A 21,444-nucleotide genomic window follows, 5' to 3' on the forward strand; every position below is an offset into this window, starting at 1 on the left:
TAGGCTCTTTACACAATTGACATAGGCAACTGTTTTTAATGATTTTATTTGTTTAGATTAATTGATAGGTTCAGTTCAGTTCAGTTCAGTTTCAGTGTATTTTGAACATGCATTTGATACAATGGAATGCATCACACAATTCCAGTTGTTTCATTAGAGCACATCCAAAAAGGAGTAGGAAGGACCAGAGCTTAGTTAATCCTACCCCTTTTCATACCATAGCAATTGATTGATTGGTGATGAGGTGGCGACTTGTCCAGGGTCAGGGTGTATCCTGCCTTCCGCCCAAATGCAGCTGGGATAGGTTCCAGCCCCCCGCCACTCTGAGAGGGACAAGCGGTAGAAAATAGACAGATAGATAACTTGATTTGAAATTGTTTTTATCTCATTGTATATATTTAATATTATTCATCTATTTTTATAGCCAAAAAAATATGCTCAAAACTGTTATGTACGTGAGGGGTGGAAGGAGACAACATCACGAAGAAACTCAGGTTACTTGGTTTATTGTAACCTTTGATGATTGTGTGGGAGGTGTATGCTACTCTATGTGTTGGTTGCAGGACTAAGTGTGAAATTAACCATGTAAATAAAACCAGAGAATGTTGTACGTGCGTGATGGATGAATTCTTCGTCAGTCCAAGAGGGCGAAGCACAAAGGAAGTCCGGGGACAGGCAGGAGGTTGAGGGCAGGAGAAAAGCGACAATGTCTGTGTCCAGGCAAGGGTCGAGGATCGAGGGAGGCAGTCCAATATCCGGAAGGAGGTCGAGGCACAGAGCTCGAGCCCACGGAACAAGGCGGGTACTGCGAGGGAGACAAGGGACATGAGTCAAAGAGACAAAAAGGACACGGAGAACAAGGCGAGGACAACAAGAGGGAAGCCAGAGATGTAATGCTTACTACTGAGAGTTAACGACGTTCCGGCGTAGGCTCCAAGGGTTGACTGGGCTTTATGCTACCGCTCTGATGAACTCCAGGTGTGCAGATTGCTGACAGTCTGCAGCTGCGGCGTTGCCTGGGCGTGAAGCGCTCGGCGCGTGCGGGGGCGTGTTCTGGCATACTGCCAGACAGAGTGTTGAAGGATCCTGCAACTGGCGAATTCTGGGTTCGAGACCGCACCGTGACAGAAGCATCTTGTTGCATGAGCAGATATTGACAATATTAAAATATAGAACATGGAGTACATTTTTGTGTCAAAATTGAAGGAACAAATTCATATCATTTATGTTTGATTCATTGATTTAATTGTGTTACAAAATGAGAACAGGAAGTGACAAATGTGTTAGTAATAGCTATGAATTGTAAAGGTGGTAGGATTTTATAAGCTTTGCTTCTTCCTACTCCTTTTCAGACATGTTGTAAGGAGGAATACAAATATGGAAATAAACTTAAACCATGGACCATTTAACCATTAATGTTTTTATATTTTCAGCCACTTGCAATTGTTGTGGACCATTTACCTAATGTGGCAGGTCATATAAAATAAAGTGGCGGGCCACGTACATGATGAAGCGGGCCAGAATTGTCCCTCAGGCCTTGACTATGACAACTGTGTTCTAAATGAGTAATCCTCGCCTCCACGGTGGCAAATAAACTGCATTTCTTACAACTATAATTATCACTTGAGGACTCAACGACAAGGAATAGCTAAAAATTCTACACTACACATCATAGCTAAACGCTAAGCTAGCACACTTGAATGTAAACAAGGGTGGACGAATCAATGCATATATCAACAGTAATGATACAAAGTATACTATCACTGATTAGTTCGATATTTTTTATTATCACACAATCTCTTTTTTTGTTGTTGTCATTTTTGTTATTGTTTACAAACGGAACAAATAAGAGCCAATGGTAGTTTGTGTTTTTGCTTAGTTATTTTGCACTATTGACTTTGTTATAAATGGGGATAAGGAAATAATTTTAATATTAATACAATATTATAATTTTTTTGTAATATTTTTATTTTTTTTATAAATGGCTGTGATGATAATGTCAATGGGGGATTTCTAATCACTGCTATGTTGGAATTCTTATTAATATTGATACTGTTGTTGATATCATTCATTTTTGTTTGACTACTTTTGGATTGTTTTGTGTCATGTTTGTGTGTCCTCTCAATTGCTCTGTTGATTGCTGTTCTGAATGTTGTTGGGCCCGGTTTGGTTTTGGAATTGTATTATTATGGTATTATTGTGTATTATTCTGTTGGAATGATTCATTTAAAATAATTTAAAATAAAATAAAAATACAATATTTATTAATATAATATAAAATCATTAAAATGTTTATCATTTTAATAATAATATCATTGAACATTACAATTATTTCATTTTTCCAGTTCCAAAATGTAAATCATTTAATGATAATGAAGCATTATTTTTTAAGGGGGACTAACAGACAATAACAACAATCGTGTTACTACTGAAACTGATACAAGTCATTGGAAAATAAATAAAGATGTAAATCACCTGTCATTCAGGCAAAGGTACAGCTTTTTTAATTCCATGCTTTATAAGTCGTCATTGACGCTCTGCTAACCGACCCATTCCAAACATAGTGACCTCAGACCATATAAGGTTGTGACTGAACATTACTCCTGGTGCCAGTCTGCTCGGCAGCAGAACACCAGACATGTCTGGAGATATTTTGGCAAATCTCCAAAAACAGTTAGGTCGTTGGTAGGATTAGAAAATAACAAACACAAATCATTTCTAATTAATTTCTCCTTGCGATCAGGCCAACAAGTTTTGTTTGATTTGTTAAGCACCAGCAATGAAACCATATTTTATACAATCTCGGGCAAAAATGATGGAATCCCCAGAATTGGAAGATGTTTATTCAGTTGTTTGATTCTGTAGGGGGGTGAAGTAAATAACAGACATGACGCTAGTGTTGTCCCGATACCAATATTTTGGTACCGGTACTAAAATGATTTTGGTACTTTTCGATACTTTTCTGAATAAAGGCAACCACAAAAAATTGCATTATTGTCTTTATTTTAACAAAAAATCTTAGGGTACATTAAACATATGTTTATTATTGCAAGTTCATCCTTAAGTAAAATAGTGAACATACAAGACAACTTGTCTTTTATTAGTAAGTAAGCAAACAAAGGCTCCTAATTTAGCTGCTGACGTATGCAGTAACATATTGTGTCATTTTCCATTCTATTATTTTGTCAAAATTATTAAGGACAAGTGGTAGAAAATGAATTATTAATCTACTTGTTCATTTACTGTTAATATCTGCTTACTTTCTCTTTTAACATGTTCTATCTACACTTCTGTTAAAATGTAATAATCACTTATTCTTCTGTTATTTGATACTTTACATTAGTTTTGGATGATACCACAAATTTAGGTATCAATCCGATACCAAGTAGTTACAGGATCAACATTGGTCATATTCAAAGTCCTCATGTGTCCAGGGACATATTTCCTGAGTTTATAAACATAATATGAATTTTTTTTAAACTAAAAAAGATTTTGTGATGCTAAAAAATATTGATGTAATTATAGTAGTATCGACTAGATACGCTCTTGTACTTGGTATCATTACAGTGGATGTTAGGTGTAGATCCACCACTTTCAGGTACAAACTAACACCTGCGTCTGATTAAATCTGTTCATTAGTCTGCAGGTAAAAAGGACTGTTGACACTTTGGAGACATGTTGCACCAGGTGTATTGACATGAGTCATGGTTCCAACACAAGAAATGTCAATTGAAACAAAGGAGAGGATTATCAAACTTCTCCAAGAAGGTAAATCATTGCGCGTCTTATAAAAGATGTTGATTGTTCACAGTCAGGGGTGTCTGTAATCTGGACCAAGTACAAACAACATGGGAAGGTTGTAAAAGGCTAGCATAGTTGTAGACCAAAGAAAACATCCAAAAACTCCAAGGAATATGTCTTGAAAACAGAAAATCTACAGCAAAACGAATGAAGAACATGTGCGTAAACTGGAATTTTCGTCTGTGAGCAAACTGTAAAAAAAGCTAAAAGGAAATGGGATTTGACAAAATGAAAACTGTCACTAACATCTAAACATAAGAAAAAAAATAATGTTATGATGGGCTAAGGAAAAGCAATCGTATGACAGGCTGAAAGTCATATTCAGTAATGAATCGTGAATCTACATTGAGCAAAGAGAAGAGGATGGAACTTCTAGTGAGACTTATGAAGACGACTGTCTGAAGAAAGCATGAACATTTCCACAGTCATTGATGATATAGGGGCTGCATGTCAGGTAATGGTTTGACATTTTTGACACGTCTCTTACTCCATCAATGGAAAGGATGTTTGGGGATGATGACATAATTTGTCAACATGATAATGCATCTTGCCATCGATCTAAAACTGTGAAAAAAAAAATGTCCCTTGACAAAAGACTTAGACTTGGACTTAGACAAACTTTATTGATCCGCAAGGGAAATTGTTCCACACAGTAGCTCAGTAACAAAGGATGGAAAGGATAAGGATGGAAAGGATAATGCACACAAGGGCACAAAAAGAGGGCAAAAACATACATAAGGTCAATATTATGACCGGAAAATAGCCCGAATCTCAATTCAATGTCAAATGTGTGGTAGAAATAGAAGAGAATGGTCCATGACAAGACTTCAACCTGCAAAGCTGATCTGACAATAGAAATTTGAGAAAATTGAAGCAAGATTAATAAAAAGTACTGTTTTTCCCCGATTGTCCATGCCTCAGAGACTGCTAGCTGTTATAAAAGCTAGAGGTGGTGCAACAAAGGGCCAGTGGTGTTTTGTAGTGGTTGTTGTTTCTTTTTCATGATTCCATTATTAATTTCCTGAAAATTGAGTTATTCCACAAATTTTTCACTCAGCCTGATCTAAAAATAGAAACCGCTACTAACTACCCCAATTTATTTTCCTGATTTATTGCATCCATCCATCCATCCATCTTCTTCCGCTTATCCGAGGTCGGGTCGCGGGGGCAGCAGCTTAAGCAGGGAAGCCCAGACTTCCCTCTCCCCAGCCACTTCGTCCAGCTCCTCCCGGGGGATCCCGAGGCGTTCCCAGGCCAGCCGGGAGACATAGTCTTCCCAACGTGTCCTGGGTCTTCCCCGTGGCCTCCTACCGGTCGGACGTGTCCTAAACACCTCCCTAGGGAGGCGTTCGGGTGGCATCCTGACCAGATGCCCGAACCACCTCATCTGGCTCCTCTCGATGTGGAGGAGCAGCTGCTTTACTTTGAGCTCCCCCCGGATGGCAGAGCTTCTCACCCTATCTCTAAGGGAGAGCCCCGCCACCCGGCGGAGGAAACTCATTTCGGCCGCTTGTACCCGTGATCTTGTCCTTTCGGTCATAACCCAAAGCTCATGACCATAGGTGAGGATGGGAACGTAGATCGACCGGTAAATTGAGAGCTTTGCCTTTCGGCTCAGCTCCTTCTTCACCACAACGGATCGATACAGCGTCCGCATTACTGAAGACGCCGCACCGATCCGCCTGTCGATCTCACGATCCACTCTTCCCTCACTCGTGAACAAGACTCCGAGGTACTTGAACTCCTCCACTTGGGGCAGGGTCTCCTCCGCAACCCGGAGATGGCACTCCACCCTTTTCCGGGCGAGAACCATGGATTCGGACTTGGAGGTGCTGATTCTCATCCCAGTCGCTTCACAATCAGCTGCGAACCGATCCAGCGAGAGCTGAAGATCCTGGCCAGATGAAGCCATCAGGACCACATCATCTGCAAAAAGCAGAGACCTAATCCTGCAGCCACCAAACCAGATCCCCTCAACGCCTTGACTGCGCCTAGAAATTATGTCCATAATAGTTATGAACAGAATCGGTGACAAAGGGCAGCCTTGGCGGAGTCCAACCCTCACTGGAAACGTGTCCGACTTACTGCCGGCAATGCGGACCAAACTCTGGCACTGATCATACAGGGAGCGGACTGCCACAATCAGACAGTCCGATACCCCATACTCTCTGAGCACTCCCCACAGGACTTCCCGAGGGACACGGTCGAATGCCTTCTCCAAGTCCACAAAACACATGTAGACTGGTTGGGCAAACTCCTATGCACCCTCAAGGACCCTGCCGAGAGTATAGAGCTGGTCCACAGTTCCACGACCAGGACGAAAACCACACTGTTCCTCCTGAATCCGAGGTTCGACTATCCGGCGTAGCCTCCTCTCCAGCACACCTGAATAGACCTTACCGGGAAGGCTGAGGAGTGTGATCCCACGATAGTTAGAACACACCCTCCGGTTCCCCTTCTTAAAGAGAGGAACCACCACCCCGGTCTGCCAATCCAGAGGTACCGCCCCCGATGTCCACGCGATGCTGCAGAGTCTTGTCAACCAAGACAGCCCCACAGCATCCAGAGCCTTAAGGGACTCCGGGCGGCTCTCATCCACCCCCGGGGCCTTGCCACCGAGGAGCTTTTTAACTACCTCAGCAACCTCAGCCCCAGAAATAGGAGAGCCCACCACAGATTCCCCAGGCACTGCTTCCTCATAGGAAGACGTGTTGGTGGGATTGAGGAGGTCTTCGAAGTATTCCCTCCACCGATCCACAACATCCGCAGTCGAGGTCAGCAGAACACCATCCTCACCGTACACGGTGTTGATATTGCACTGCTTCCCCTTCCTGAGGCGGCGGATGGTGGTCCAGAATCGCTTCGAAGCCGTCCGGAAGTCGTTTTCCATGGCTTCCCCGAACTCCTCCCATGTCCGAGTTTTTGCCTCCGCGACCGCCGAAGCCGCACACCGCTTGGCCTGTCGGTACCTGTCCGCTGCCTCAGGAGACCTATGAGCCAAAAGCACCCGATAGGACTCCTTCTTCAGCTTGACGGCATCCCTCACCGCCGGTGTCCACCAACGGGTTCTAGGATTACCGCCACGACAGGCACCAACTACCTTGCGGCCACAGCTCCAATCAGCCGCCTCGACAATAGAGGTGCGGAACATGGTCCATTCAGACTCAATGTCCAGCACCTCCCTCGTGACATGTTCAAAGTTCTTCCGGAGGTGGGAATTGAAACTCTCTCTGACAGGAGACTCTGCCAGACGTTCCCAGCAAACCCTCACAATGCGTTTGGGCCTGCCAGGTCTGTCCGGCATCCTCCCCCACCATCGCAGCCAACTCACCACCAGGTGGTGATCGGTAGAAAGCTCCGCCCCTCTCTTCACCCGAGTGTCCAAAACATGAAGCCGCAAATCCGACGACACAACTACAAAGTCGATCATGGAACTGCGGCCTAGGGTGTCCTGGTGCCAAGTGCACATATGGACACCCTTATGTTTGAACATGGTGTTCGTTATGGACAATCTGTGACGGGCACAAAAGTCCAATAACAAAACACCGCTCGGGTTCAGATCCGGGCAGCCATTCTTCCCAATCACGCCTCTCCAGGTTTCACTGTCGCTGCCAACATGAGCGTTGAAGTCCCCCAGTAGAACGATTTATTGCAGTGTTTCTTAAAGCCAGAAAGTTGCCATTTGAAAGGACTATAGTTTTGTGTCATGTTTGTTATCTGCTTTTTTTCTACAAAATGTAACAACTGAATAAACATCCTCCAAGTCTGCTAATTCCATCATTTTTTTACCAAAGAGTTGTACATAAATTACACTGCCCCCTTCTTGTCAGAGCGCACGCCGATGATTACACAAACTGAAATGTAAAGTGTGTCGGGATAAAGACTTCATACTTTAAGACTAGGAGGCCGATGTGTTAGCTCAGCGTATACATGCTGGGAAAGTGATCCATCATGAATAACACAGGAGGAGAAATAAGGCTTAAAGTTACGTCCGAAGGGCATCTACCTCCTGTCAATCAAAGGATGACACACACAGCATTCCTCCAGACCCCCCCCACCCCCCCTTCATCCCCCCAGTGAGGACACCATATTAAATGTTAGCAAACAATGTTTGCTTTGGCATCACACCATGCTCACTGAAAGGTTACGTCTACAGCAAGAGCAGCAGGGAAGACACGTTGTAGTGTGCGTGCGTGCGTGTGTGTGAGTGTGTGTGTGTGTGTGTGTGTGTGTGTGTGTGTGTGTGTGTGTGTGTGTGTGTGTGTGTGTGTGTGTGTGTGTGTGTGTGTGTGTGTGACATTTGAGGCTGCCTAAACATAGAAGCAGACAGATATTCCCACTGACGTGTCAATCAATCAATTAGTTGCCACATTTTAAACACTCAAAACATGACCTCATTGAATGATTAATTATTGTATTCAATGAGACATTTTATGCTAGCCTGGCAATGTCAGTCGGAATACAAGACAATGGGCCTGATTTATTAATATCTAAATAACTTGTGCTAAACAGCGTGTGTAATCAATGGGGTGTGGTGCTTGCGATTTACTAAGACTAAGACTAAGTGTGCTATTGTGCAGACTACTTTAATCAAATGAGGACTTTGCGTGTACTATACAGGGCATCACCACGGAAAAGACTCATTCATCTTATCATGCTACTACTTGTGGCATTTTGTTTTGTTTTTAAACATGCAGGTGACATGTACTACTTTTTGTGGGCATTTTAGAAGCACTCCAATGTGCATCCACAACGGAACCCACTTTTTCCCCCCCTTTATTTCAGAGCCCAACGCATTCTCATCGAAAATAGGCTGCACTTACTTGTGCTCAAGACGCAAAGAAATGCATACTTAAAGAAGTTGTTTTCATATAAGAAACATTTTAATAATATTCCATGTGAAAAAAAAAAAACTTTATTTAAAAAAAATACTACAATAAATACACCAAAACGCATCAATTTAATTTGTTTTAATCAGCCTTTTAAGTTCTCGACCAATTACAAAAGTATAAAATGTTGTTGCTGAATGGACAATATGTCTAATATTTTTAATTAATTATTTTTTATTTTATTTTTTTTGTCTTGTCCAGCTTCTCAGGCAAATCATATACTTGATGTAGATGCCCATATCGGCTGTACAGATTTAATTTACAAAAGAGACTTGATTGATTGATTGATTGATTGATTGATTGAGAAGTGTGGGATACTTCTCCTGTTGCCTTATTTGTATTTGATTTACTTTTTTTTGTTTTGTTTTGTTTCTTTGTTCGGTTTGTACTACATGAAGTTTTGCACTTGTTGTGTTTTTTGTTTGTTTTCATTATATTTGGATGTAATTGTTGGTTTATATGATATCCATTAAGTAAGACTACGTATTATGTTGAAGGGGGCAGGAAAATATAAGATTTTTCTTCATCCTGCTCCTTCTCAGGCATTGGTGTGTAAATTTATAATTGAATAATTGAGGTATAATTGTCTATCGATCAAAGATGCACATCAATGAAGGAGATGAATAAAAAATGAAAATGAAAATGAAAACATTTTATTAGATGTATTTATATTATTATTTGGTGCAGCCGGAGGGGATAGAAAGAAGAAAAAAAGGAAGACAGAGGGGGAAATTGTGGGGACCAGATCAGAAAACACAACAACAACAACAAACCCCGGCCGAGTCATACCAAAGACTATAAAAAATGGGACCCATTACCTCTCTGCTTGACACTCAGCATCACGGGGTTGGACTTGGGGGTTAAATCACCAAAAATTATTCCTGGCACGGCCACTGCTGCTGCTCACTACTCCCCTCACCTCCCAGGGGGTGATCAAGGGTGATGGGTCAAATGCAGAGGGTAATTTCACCACACCTAGTGTGTGTGTGACTATCAGTGGTACTTTAACTTTAACTTTAACAAACGAGCAACATCAGCTAATAGGATATGTACAAATATGATAGTAAAAGTGATAGCAAAGAAGCAGTTAGTGAAATAAATGTTAATACAGAAATGTTGACCAGTGGCGGGCCGTGCGTTTCCCACCTAGGCCTTCAGTGATGTCAGACTTCAACAATTACCTCTCAAAATACCATCATTTATGTCACCACATGACCATTGCTGGAGAAATACTATACAGAAACACAGTTACGCACTACTGTGCATTGAAACACATCAACAGTGTACAAAACTGGTTATTTTCTGGCGCATTTAAAATTCAATTAAAACGCATCAGCAATTAAAACATATCTTATGTGGTATGGTCAAAATTTTAATTGTAAAAAATATATTCAAAGTGAAAAAATTAAATATTTGAACTCACAATTAGTTGAACCCATTGGACGCCGTATAAGCCAGTGGTGCCCCTCGTCATCGGCTTATTTGAGTATTTCATCGCCAGAACAGCTGAGCTAGCTTCCGGGGTTGGCCGACATCGTCTCACAAGATGTAGTTTCTCTTTAAATATCCTTCTTGAAAATGGCCTTGCAAATATATATGTGCCACCTAATCAATGTTTTGTTCTCCTTCTCTGCTATCCCGGTCTGGCTACGGCGCAACACTTCCTGCTTCCTGCTAAATTGAAACTTGTGAATGGATACTGACTTTGGAATGACAAGTGTGTATCCAATCACAGTCTCGTTAACATCAGGCTACTTATATCGGCTACTGTCAACAACTTGTGATCTGATTGGCTATCGCACCTGTCTATCACCTGTATGTGCCCGTTCACTTAAAGTGCACGGACGCCCGCATTGATGATTCTGAAGGCCTCGGGCAGATTTGGTACAGCATGGCAACATAAGCTAGCTGAATTCTGATTGGATACAAACTAAATCTTAAAACAACAGCGCTGGAACGAGCACTTTGCACATGATTGATAATTATTTTTGCATTTTCTCCTCCAAGTATTGTGGGCATTTTGAAGGTCAGCATATATTTTGCATATTAATGATGACATGATGACAGAGATGCAAAATGGATTGCACGCCTTATTCTGTGTGTGTATATATATATATATATATATATATATATATATATATATATATATATATATGTGTGTGTATATATATATATATATATATATATATATATATATATATATATATATATATATATATATATATATATATATATATATATATATGTATATATATATATATATATATATATATATATATATATATATGTATATATATATATATATATATATATATATATATATATATATATATATATATATATATATATATATATATATATATATATATATATATATATATATATATATATAAATAGATGACACATTAGTAGATCTTGCTTTGGATTTGGGCTCGAAAAGGTTGGTGACCACTGCTTTACTAAATCAGGCCCATTAAAGAGACACCCATGCTATTTTGTTAAAAAAAAACATGTCTCTACCAGTCCCAGAAAATAACTGCTGCCCACTGGTGCCAGCAAATCACATTGTGCCGTAACAAGCGAGACTAAAGACTCAGAAGCAGGGGTCCAGCGTGGACGCTAACAGCATGACACGTTTATGTTCATCCTCATGCTGATCAGCTTGTTTTGCTGGTTCAGAAAAGGACAAACCCCTTATTTGAGTTGTTTTAAGTCAACATTTTGGGTTAATTTTTTCAACCCAACTTTTGCGTTGAATTATTTAACCAAAAAGTTGAGTTATGATAACTTAATGTTGTGTTATTCCCAAAAAAACTATTGGGTTAATTATTTAACCCAAAAATTGAGTTATGCTAACTCAATGTTGGTTGATTCATAATCCAACTATTGGGTTGAATTTATTTAACACAAAAGCTGAGTTATGCTCACTACAATGTTGGGTTATTCCCAACCCAACTATTGGGTTGCGCAGTTTAGCGCTCCTTGCCCCAATAGTTGGTTAAAAATGATACATTTTACTGCTGGTTTGTTCTACTCCTTCCCAACTACTGATCCAAATTATTTTTATTCCATTAAAATATACTCAAAAGCAAGATATGAGTGACATTTTGTTTTACAAGAATTGCCGTGTATGGTCATAGTTGTCACGGCATTTTACTGTGTGGATCATTATCCCAGGATGCAGGCGGGACTCCGGAGGCAAGGTGCAGGTAAAGAAATTATTTATTGTCCATAAATCATGCGGGATACAAACAAAAGAGCTCTAGCGTGCCGATAGCACGGGAAGTTAACGAAATAGCAAACAAGAAAAGCTTAGCATGTAAACAGGCAAACAAAAAGGCTAAGCTTAGCTCAGGAATCAAATTAGTAGCCGTCATAACTGTTGCGTGGAAGCAAATAAGAAAGCCGGACTGAATGTGGCAAAAGGCAGGGAATAAGTAGCTCTCTGATTAGTGCCCAGGAGCTGGTGAGCGTCCCGAACACTAATCAGAGGCAGGTGAAAACAATCTGCCATCATGGCAACTAAAACACAAACCCAGGTGTGCTCAAAACAGGAACTGAATGAGTCAAAAACTATTAAAACATGATCTGGGCAGTGGATCATGACAATAGTAGTTCTATACAGCATGCTCAAATATTTTCATGTACATAAGATAAGTGATTGTAAATAATGTTAATGAGATTAATAAAATTCCCTTCAAGAAAAAAGTACCTTTTTAATAAATGCGTTACTCATTGAAAAACAACCCAAAAATGGTTCATAGTTTTAAAAACACAGAAATTGAGTTAAAAGAATACCCTTATAACCCAACAAATGGATTGCTCTTCATAAAAATAACTCAAAAATTTAACCCAACACTCACAACTCATAAATTGGGTTTTCAAAATAACCCAGCATTTTTTAGTGTGTAACACTAAAGATGCTATAATGCTATTGCCTCTCATGCCCCGCTTTCCCCTATGTTTTACCTTATACTTCTTACTATTTGGGAAGCACTGGCAGAGCATCATGTCTTATTACGTACATTACACTTATATTCACCTTTCTGTTTACTACCTACTAACCTATACCTTCCGACTAAGCTACCGTCGTAATTGTGCACTACACTGCAGATTACAACATCACAACATACACTATATTGCCAAAAGTATTTGGCCACCCATCCAAATGATGAGAATCAGGTGTCGTAATCACTTGGCCCGGCCACAGGTGTATAAAATCAAGCACTCAGGCATGGAGACTGTTTCTACAAACATTTGTGAAAGAATGGGCCTCTCTCAGTGATTTCCAGCATGGAACTGTCATAGGATGCCACCTGTGCAACAAATCCAGTCGTGGAATTTATTTGCTCCTAAATATTCCAAAGTCAACTTTATTATAAGAAAAGTGCCACGTAAACTGACAGAGTGCATAGTGCAAAGACTTTCTGCACAGTCAGTTGCTACAGAGCTCCAAACTTCATGTGACCTTCCAATTAGCCCCAAACAGTACGCAGAGAGCTTCATGGAACGGGTTTCCATGGCCGAGCAGCTTATCTAAGCCATACATCACAAAGTCCAAAGCAAAGCGTCGGATGCAGTGGTGTAAAGCACGTCGCCACTGGACTCTAGAGCAGTGGAGACGCCTTCTCTGGACTGATGAATCACACTTTTCCATCTGGAAATCTGATTGACCTGTCTGGGTTTGGAGGTTGCCAGGAGAACGCTACATTTCGGACTACATTGTGCCGAGAGTGAAATTTGGTGGAGGAGGAATTATGGTGTGGGGTTTGGTTTTTCAGGAGTTGGGCTTGGCCCCTTAGTTCCAGTGAAAGGAACTTTGAATGCTCCAGGATACCAAAACATTTTGGACAATTCCATAGGATGGCACTTCAAGTTTATATGTAAGTAAAGGCAGGTGGCCAAATAGTTTTGGCAATATAGTGTATCATAGCAAGTGTTTGGGCTGGACAAAAAATGCCTGCACAATTGTGGTTCAAATAAATATACAATATAAAAAAAGACACTGTCACTAATAAACACCCTGCAGAGCGGTGCTCTTGTGAGGAATTCTGTCTCATTAGGCGTCCACTGCTCAGTCTGCAAAGGACAAAAGAGTGTTGGTGGCGGCTTAAAGGCTTAGTGACGCGGCTAAAGGTTGTGAGTTTAAATCTTGAAGTCCACAAGCGGGGGGAAGGTGGTTGGGCGGGGCGGGGATCTTTGTGGGAAAAGAGGCCAAATTGTCTCCGAGTGGACACGTGCTCCCAAAGCCAGTCGGCAAACCGCATGACACAACTAGTGCACTTTGTCAACATGAACTTTAAGTCATTAGGGTGGTCTTCAATGTCTTCCAGAACCCCCAAACTGATGGAGAGACGCAGCACCAATTTTATTTTGGTGTTAAATACCACTTGTAAATCAATGGAGCATTGTTCTATGATACATGAAAGTGTTTAAATTTGTGACACTCACAGTGAAAAGAAATGGCAGAAATTAGTGCTAAAAAGACACTTTTGTGTCATTAAACAACACGACCGGTGTTTAAAATGAACACGTACAGTGAAAAGGAATGACACCATTTAGTGTTAAATAGACACCTGTGTCGTCAAACGAAACAAATTGGTGTTTAAAATGAACACTTAATAGTGAAAAGGAATAACACAGTTCAGTGTTAAAAATACACTTGTGTCATAAAGCAACACAGAAAGTGTCAGATGTTAACACGAGTAATGAGTTAAAAAATGACACTATCAAAATTGTCGTTTTAGCTCAAAATCCGTGAGAATTATATAAACTCAGGAAAAGTGTTGATTTTAACACTATTTGAGTTGAAATAACACCCTAGAGTTTGCTGTGTATCTCGTATAAAATTGTGTAATAAATAAAACTGGTCCCAAAGATACCTTCTTATTGTAAAATACTAGCATATTCAAATATTAAAGTATAGAGCTGCTAATTGGTAGCCAGCGACTACCGCCCTAATCGTTAGCTGGCAGCCTACACCGCTAATTGCTTTCTGGCAATTAGCATGCTAATTTCTATCTGGCTATCCATCCATCCATCCATTTTCTTCCGTTTATCCGAGGTCGTGTCGCAGGGGCAGCAACATAAGCAGAGAAGCCCAGACTTTCCTCTCCCCAGCCACTTCGTCCAGCTCCTCCCGGGGATCCGAGGCATTCCCAGGCCAGCCGGGAGACATAGTCTTCCCAACGTGTCCTGGGTCTTCCCTGTGGCCAGTGCCGGCCCAAGCCTCCATGGGGCCCTAAGCAAAATTTGATTTTGGGGCCCTCTATTTCTGCCAATAATATTGATTGTTGATCATTCACACACCTACTATAAACTCATTGCGGCTCTGGCAGTGTTGTTTACATTATCCTATTGTCAGCCTGGTATGTCTTTACAAATGGTATGTCATTTATAAAGATATGAGGGTGGCCCAGTTAAGAACATAAATAATACCAATGAATGAACGAATGATGTCCAGAGTGCCACATATGGTTCCTAATCTTAAAATGTAGAAAACATTCAGCTACAAGAGTGACCTGCGGTTGAACAGTCCAAGTGATAAAGCTTTGTATTTACAGTAAAAGTGTCATCTTGTCTCATCAGTCTTGTACATATTAGTATTTAATTACTAGTTTATATTTTTAGTTAATTGTTCATATTTAATGTTTACTTTGTACAAAGAGAGCGCAGTCTACTGAAGTTAAATCCCATGTGTGTTAAACATAACTGGACAATAAAGCTGATTCTGATTCACTTTATTATTGCACCTATGTTGACCCAATCCCGCTGTCCCTCGGCTGCCAGTTTTAAGGACTTTTTGGAAAATAATTTGCAGCAAAGGCAATAGACTGCATCTTTACTTCTTGAATAAGTCAGCCAGCTACGCTTGACTTTTTCCCCATTGACTAGCTGTCTGTAGGTATAATGATAATGAAAACTTCAGCCATCATGCCGTTTGGGGAATGAAAAGTTCTCCTTAATAGACAGTGGTCCTCTGATCACCTGCTCAGTCCTGTCTGAATCTGAGAGGAAAGAAGGCCACTCAGCTGGGTCAACTGGCGGAGCTGATGATGGTCCATGGTGTGAAGGGGACGTTGTGGTGGAAGATGCTGAGGAAGTGACCAAAGAAAGACAATGACTAAAAAAGAAGGACCTATAAGGTCATTAAATTGCACATAATTATTAATCTCAGAATGTTCTGCAGTACAATGAGCAATTATAAAGGGTGTTTTGCAGTTAACTTACTAGATAAATCAGCTGTGGTTTCAGACATGGAGGGGACAGTGGGCACAGAGGATGGAGGTGTGTGAGAGAGCACTGTAGAGGATGGAGATGGACCTAAGATGAAATACATACATACATACATACAGGCACACATATTAATGAGATACTTTGACTATATTAATTTCCCTTCAGGTGTAATGTTTATACTAAGAAATTAAATGTATACTGTATGGTGACAGTCTTTTCCTCACCTGATTCATCACTCACAGTTGAGTCTGAGGATGTGGACTGGCTCTGGGCTGATTCTGTGCCTCCAAAGTATTTTAACAATGCTCCTGGGGAAGTTTCACATAACTTATGAGTTGATGTAAAAAATAATGTTTATTTTACCGTGCTCTGCTGCAAACAATTTGTGCAAACAACATATCTCACTAGTAACCTGATGCTAAAAACATATTGCTAGCACCGTGCTAGCTAGCTAACGTCACCTAACTAAAGCTAATTACAGCTACAAATCTCTTTGATAAACATGTTATTACCAAGTCATGCAAACATACCTTTATCATGGCATTTTTTCTCCTCTTCCACTTTCTTCTTCTTCCTTTTTTCTGCACCTGAAGGATATGTCCTTTTTTGTGACATTGTTTCGCCTCTATCTGCGCTTTAGATGCCCAGTACGCATGTCTGGCATTGCACGGCAGGCGGCAAACGTCACAGGTGCAGCAGAGGCAGCTTAAAGAGAGGCAGGAAGAATCACTAGGCCTAGATCAGCAGCAGCACTCTGTTGACCTAAAATTGTGTTTTTGTACAATAATATATCTTTGATCATTTAGAAATCATCAGTCAGACTCGTACATGCAAAAAATAAAAATTAAAATTTTTTGTTAATTGCTTTTGGGGGCCCCCTGGTGGCCGCGGGGCCCTAAGCAAGCGCTTAGTACGCTTATGCCTTGGGCCGGCTCTGCCTGTGGCCTCCTATCTGGCTAATCGGTATGTATATTAAATGGCAGTGGTGTGCCGTCAGGGCCAGCAAGGCCTTCTCTGCTTGCCTAACATAACCAGAAATCATGATCATAATTAAAGATAAAAGTAATTTTTAATATACTTTCCCTAAATATCTAAAAGTATTCATATTCTCTTCATGTCCTATTATGCTCCTTCCAGTGCTGTTGTTTTTAGGTTAGAGTTTGTATCCAATCAGAATTCAGCTAGCTTATGTTGCCATGCTGTACCAAATCTGCCCGGAGCCTTCAGAATCAACAAACCAGGCGTCATAATTGATAGACAATTGGGATAGACAATCAGATCACGAGATGTTGTCAGTAAGGCCTTCTAGCTGGCCTAGCTGGTGATTGGATGCTCACTTGCGAGTCCTAAGTGAGCATCCAATCACAAGTTGCAAAAACAGGAAGTGGCACCGGAGCCATACGAGCCATAGAAAGCCGCAGAAAACTCACCGGTACTCACAAAGAAGGAGAGCAACATGTTGATTAGGTGGCAGATATATATTTGCAAGGCCATTTTAAAGAAGGATACTTAAGTGAAGTGAAGTGAATTATATTTATATAGCGCTTTTCTATAGTGACTCAAAGCGCTTTTACATAGTGAAACCCAATATCTAAGTTACATTTAAACCAGTGTGGGTGACACCGGGAGCAGGTGGGTAAAGTGTCTTGCCCAAGGACACAACAGCAGTGACTAGGATGGCGGAAGCGGGGATCGAACCTGGAACACTTAAGTTGCTGGCACGGCCACTCTACCAACCGAGCTATCCCCGGTATAGCTCTTTAACAGAAACTAGATCTTGTGAGACGAGGTCGGCCGACACCAAAACCTATCCCGGCGGCGAAATGGTTTGCCCGCCACTTTCATGACGGTACCACAGGCCTATACGGCGTTGAATGGGTGCTACAAATTGTGAGTTCAAATATTTTATTTCTTAATTTTTTCATGTTTCATTTGTTTTATACAATTCTTTTAATTTTGACAGTACCACGTAAGATATGTTTTAATTGCTGAAGCGGGTTTATTGAATGTTAAATGCGCCGAAAAATAGACCCTTTTGTACACTGTTGAGGGGATCTATGCCCAGAAGTGTGCAAGTGTGTTTCTGTATAGTATCTCCAGCCGTGTCCATGGGGTGACATCAATTACGGTATTTTGAGAGGTGAAGTCGGACTAAGTAGGACATCACTGAAGGCCTAGGTGAGAAACGCACGGCCCGCCACTGTTAAATGGTGATAAGAATATAATAATATGAGTTATTTGTATTTTATGTTTTTTAAATGCAAGGTACAGTGAGTAGGGTGCCCACGTTCCTGTCATTTCTAAACTACATTAAAACAGTGGCTGGATACATGTGTATTTAAAATTTTAAGTATTCACAGCCTTTGCTCAGTACTTTTTTGATACAATTACAGCCTTAGGTCGTTTTAAATACGATGCCACAAGCTTGGCACACCTATCTTTGGGAAGTTTTACCCATTTCTCTTTGCAGCACCTCTCAGGCTCCATCAGGTTGGAAAGGAGACATTGGTTTTCATCCAGGATGTCTCTGTACATTGCTGCATTCAACTTTCCCTCTATTCTGACTCGTCTCCCATTTACTGCCGCTGAAAAACATCCCCACAGCATGATTCTGCCACACCATTCTTCACTGTAGTGATGGTTTTGGCCTGATGATGAGGTGTGCCTGGTTTCATCCAAACATGACACCTGGCATTCACACCAAAGAGTTAAATCTTTGTCTCATTAGACCGGAGAGTTTTGTTTCTCATGGTCTGAGAGTTTTTCAGGTGCATTTTGGCAAACATTTATGAAGTAAAATTGGATAGGAGGCATTGGTTTTAATCCAGGATGTCTCTGTACATTGCTACATTCATCTTATTCTAATCCGGTAGGTGACCAAGAACCTGATGGTCACTCTGTCAGAACTACAGCCTTCCTCTGTGGAGAGAGGCGAACCTTCCAGAAGGACAACCGTCTCTGCAGCAATCCACCAATCCACCAATCCACCAAGGTGTGAATGTGGAGTGAATGAATGATGGGTTCTCAGTTTTCTGTGAAGCGCTTTTGCTATCTAGAAAAAGCGCTATATAAATCTAACCATTTATAATTATTATTATTATTGTAATCCACCAATCAGGTCTGTATAGTATAGTAGCCAGACAAAAGCTATTACTTCATAAATGTTTGCCAAAATGCACCTGAAAGACTCTCAGACCATGAGAAACAAAACTCTACGGTCTAATGAGACATAGATTGAACTCTTTGGTGTGAATGCCAGGTGTCATGTTTGGATGAAACCAGGCACCACTCATCACCAGGCCAATACCATCCCTACAGTGAAGCATGGCGGTGGCAGCATCATGCTGTGGGGGTGTTTTTCAGCGGCAGGAACTGGGAGATGAGTCAGAATAGAGGGAAAGATGAATGCAGCAATGTACAGAGACATCCTGGATTGAAACCATCGCTTCCCATCCAACCTGATGGAGCTTGAGAGGTGCTGCAAAGAGGAATGGACGAAACTGCCCAAAGATAGGTGCCCAAGCTTGTGGCATCGTATTTAGAGAAGACTTGAGGCTGTAATGGCTGACCAAGGGGCATCAACAAAGTATTGAGCAAAGGCTGTGAATACAGTACTTATGTACATGTGATTACTTCTTTCATCTCCGTAATATCGCTAAAATTTGTTCCATTTTGTCCACTAGCGACGCTGAGATTATTATTCATGCGTTCGTTACGTCTCGTCTCGATTACTGTAACGTATTATTTTCGGGTCTCCCTATGTCTAGCATTAAAAGATTACAGTTGGTACAAAATGCGGCTGCTAGACTCTTGACAAGAACAACAAAGTTTGATCATATTACGCCTATACTGGCTCACCTGCACTGGCTTCCTGTGCACTTAAGATGCGACTTTGAGGTTTTACTACTTACGTATAAAATACTAGACGGTCTAGCTCCATCCTATCTTGCTGACTGTATTGTACCATATGTCCCGGCAAGAAATCTGCGTTCAAAGAACTCCGGCTTATTAGTGATTCCCAGAGCACAAAAAAAGTCTGCGGGCTATAGAGCGTTTCTGTTCGGGCTCCAGTACTATGGAATGCCCTCCCGGTAAAAGTTAGAGATGCTACCTCAGTAGAAGCATTTAAGTCCCATCTTAAAACTCATTTGTATACTCTAGCCTTTAAATAGACCTCCCTTTTTTTAGACCAGTTGATCTGCCGTTTTCTTTTCTCCTTTGCCCCCTCGCCGGGTTATTTCGGTTCCGGTGACCATGGATGAGGTGCTGGCTGTCCAGAGTTGGGACCCGGGGTGGACCGCTCACCTGTGCATCGGTTGGGGACGTCTCTGTGCTACTGACCTGTCTCCGCTCGGGATGGTCTCCTGCTGGCCCCACTATGGACTGGACTCTCACTGTTATGTGGATCCACTAGGGACTGTACTTAGAGGGGGGGTTACCCACATATGCGGTCCTCTCCAAGGTTTCTCATAGTCATTCACATCGACGTCCCTTGTGTGGGCTCTGTGCCGAGGATGTCGTTGTGGCTTGTGCAGCCCTTTGAGACTTTTGTGATTTAGGGCTATATAAATAAACATTGATTGATTGATTGATTGATTGATTTCTTCGTTTTTTTTATTTTCAATACCTTTGCAAAAATAGAAAATACAAATAAAAAACTTTTCACATTATCATTGTAGTTTATTGTCTGTCGAATTTTGAGGACAAAAATGAATGTATTCCATTTGTAACATAAAATGTGGTAAAAGTGAAGTATTGTGAATACTTTCCAGATGCACTGTACATGTACATTTTTGGAAAGATTCTAGTTGTATAAATATATGCATTTTTGCCTATTTCTTCAGATTTCAGGGACACAACGTGTGTTACATCATCCTCAAACAAACACACTTACATCCTCTATCAAAATAAAACAAGGATAGTGTACGTGTGCACGGAAAAAAAGAGGGGTTAGGATTTGACGTCAGGATTGTGTTCCAGCATGATGTTATGCAACACGCACACACGTGAGAGGAGAACCACTCGTATGAAGAACAACGTTTTAGTGTAAAGCCGTGCTTGTCAGGACAGAAAGGTGTTATCACACACCTTTTGTGAACTTCCAAAAGAAAAGATTAAAGAAATTCCGACCTCTCATTCATTGATTTATTCATTGGCGAAGAGCTTTGTCCATAATATCATTTTGCTTATTTAAAAGGAGGTCACATCTTCATCAACAATAACTCACAGTGTACATTTTAAGCCCAAAGCAATAAAATATGTTTTGATGTGGACATACAACAGTAATGCCCATCAGGAGGACTAAAAGCATCTTTTTATTTTCAACAGTGATATTTGTTGAAACGTTTAATGGAAGGTAGGTTATCATTTGTACTTTGGTCTTTTCTTCAAGGCCATCCATTTTTACAATTAGCTTCCACAGTTTTGGTGAAAATAATTCAAGTAAATATGGTAAATTCTCCAATTAACACCTGGATTCAATTGGTCAAAAAAAAAAAGATGGGCATCCACATCTGTG

The 21,444-nt window shown here is 40.9% G+C and overlaps 1 protein-coding gene across 2 annotated transcripts in view; it reads right to left on the minus strand.

Annotated features, from left to right (window-relative positions):
- Positions 1-378: 378 nt before the first annotated feature.
- Positions 379-21,444, minus strand: part of LOC133652348 (uncharacterized) — a 31,446-nt gene continuing 10,380 nt past the window's right edge. The window contains exons 2-7 of one of the 2 annotated variants that reach the window (XM_062051004.1): positions 16,457-16,631; positions 16,151-16,234; positions 15,921-15,992; positions 15,678-15,784; positions 902-1,092; positions 379-805 (exon numbers count right to left, since the gene is read on the minus strand). In XM_062051004.1, coding sequence (XP_061906988.1) covers positions 952-1,092; positions 15,678-15,784; positions 15,921-15,992; positions 16,151-16,234; positions 16,457-16,541 — 489 coding nt within the window. In that variant the 5' untranslated portion in view covers positions 16,542-16,631 and the 3' untranslated portion in view covers positions 379-805; positions 902-951. Of the gene's footprint in view, positions 806-901; positions 1,093-15,677; positions 15,785-15,920; positions 16,014-16,150; positions 16,235-16,456; positions 16,632-21,444 lie in introns of both variants that reach the window. The other variant, XM_062050994.1, reaches the window with a different exon arrangement.

Source organism: Entelurus aequoreus, linkage group LG01 (assembly GCF_033978785.1).
Source record: "Entelurus aequoreus isolate RoL-2023_Sb linkage group LG01, RoL_Eaeq_v1.1, whole genome shotgun sequence".
In the NCBI taxonomy this organism is placed as follows: Eukaryota; Metazoa; Chordata; class Actinopteri; order Syngnathiformes; family Syngnathidae; genus Entelurus; species Entelurus aequoreus.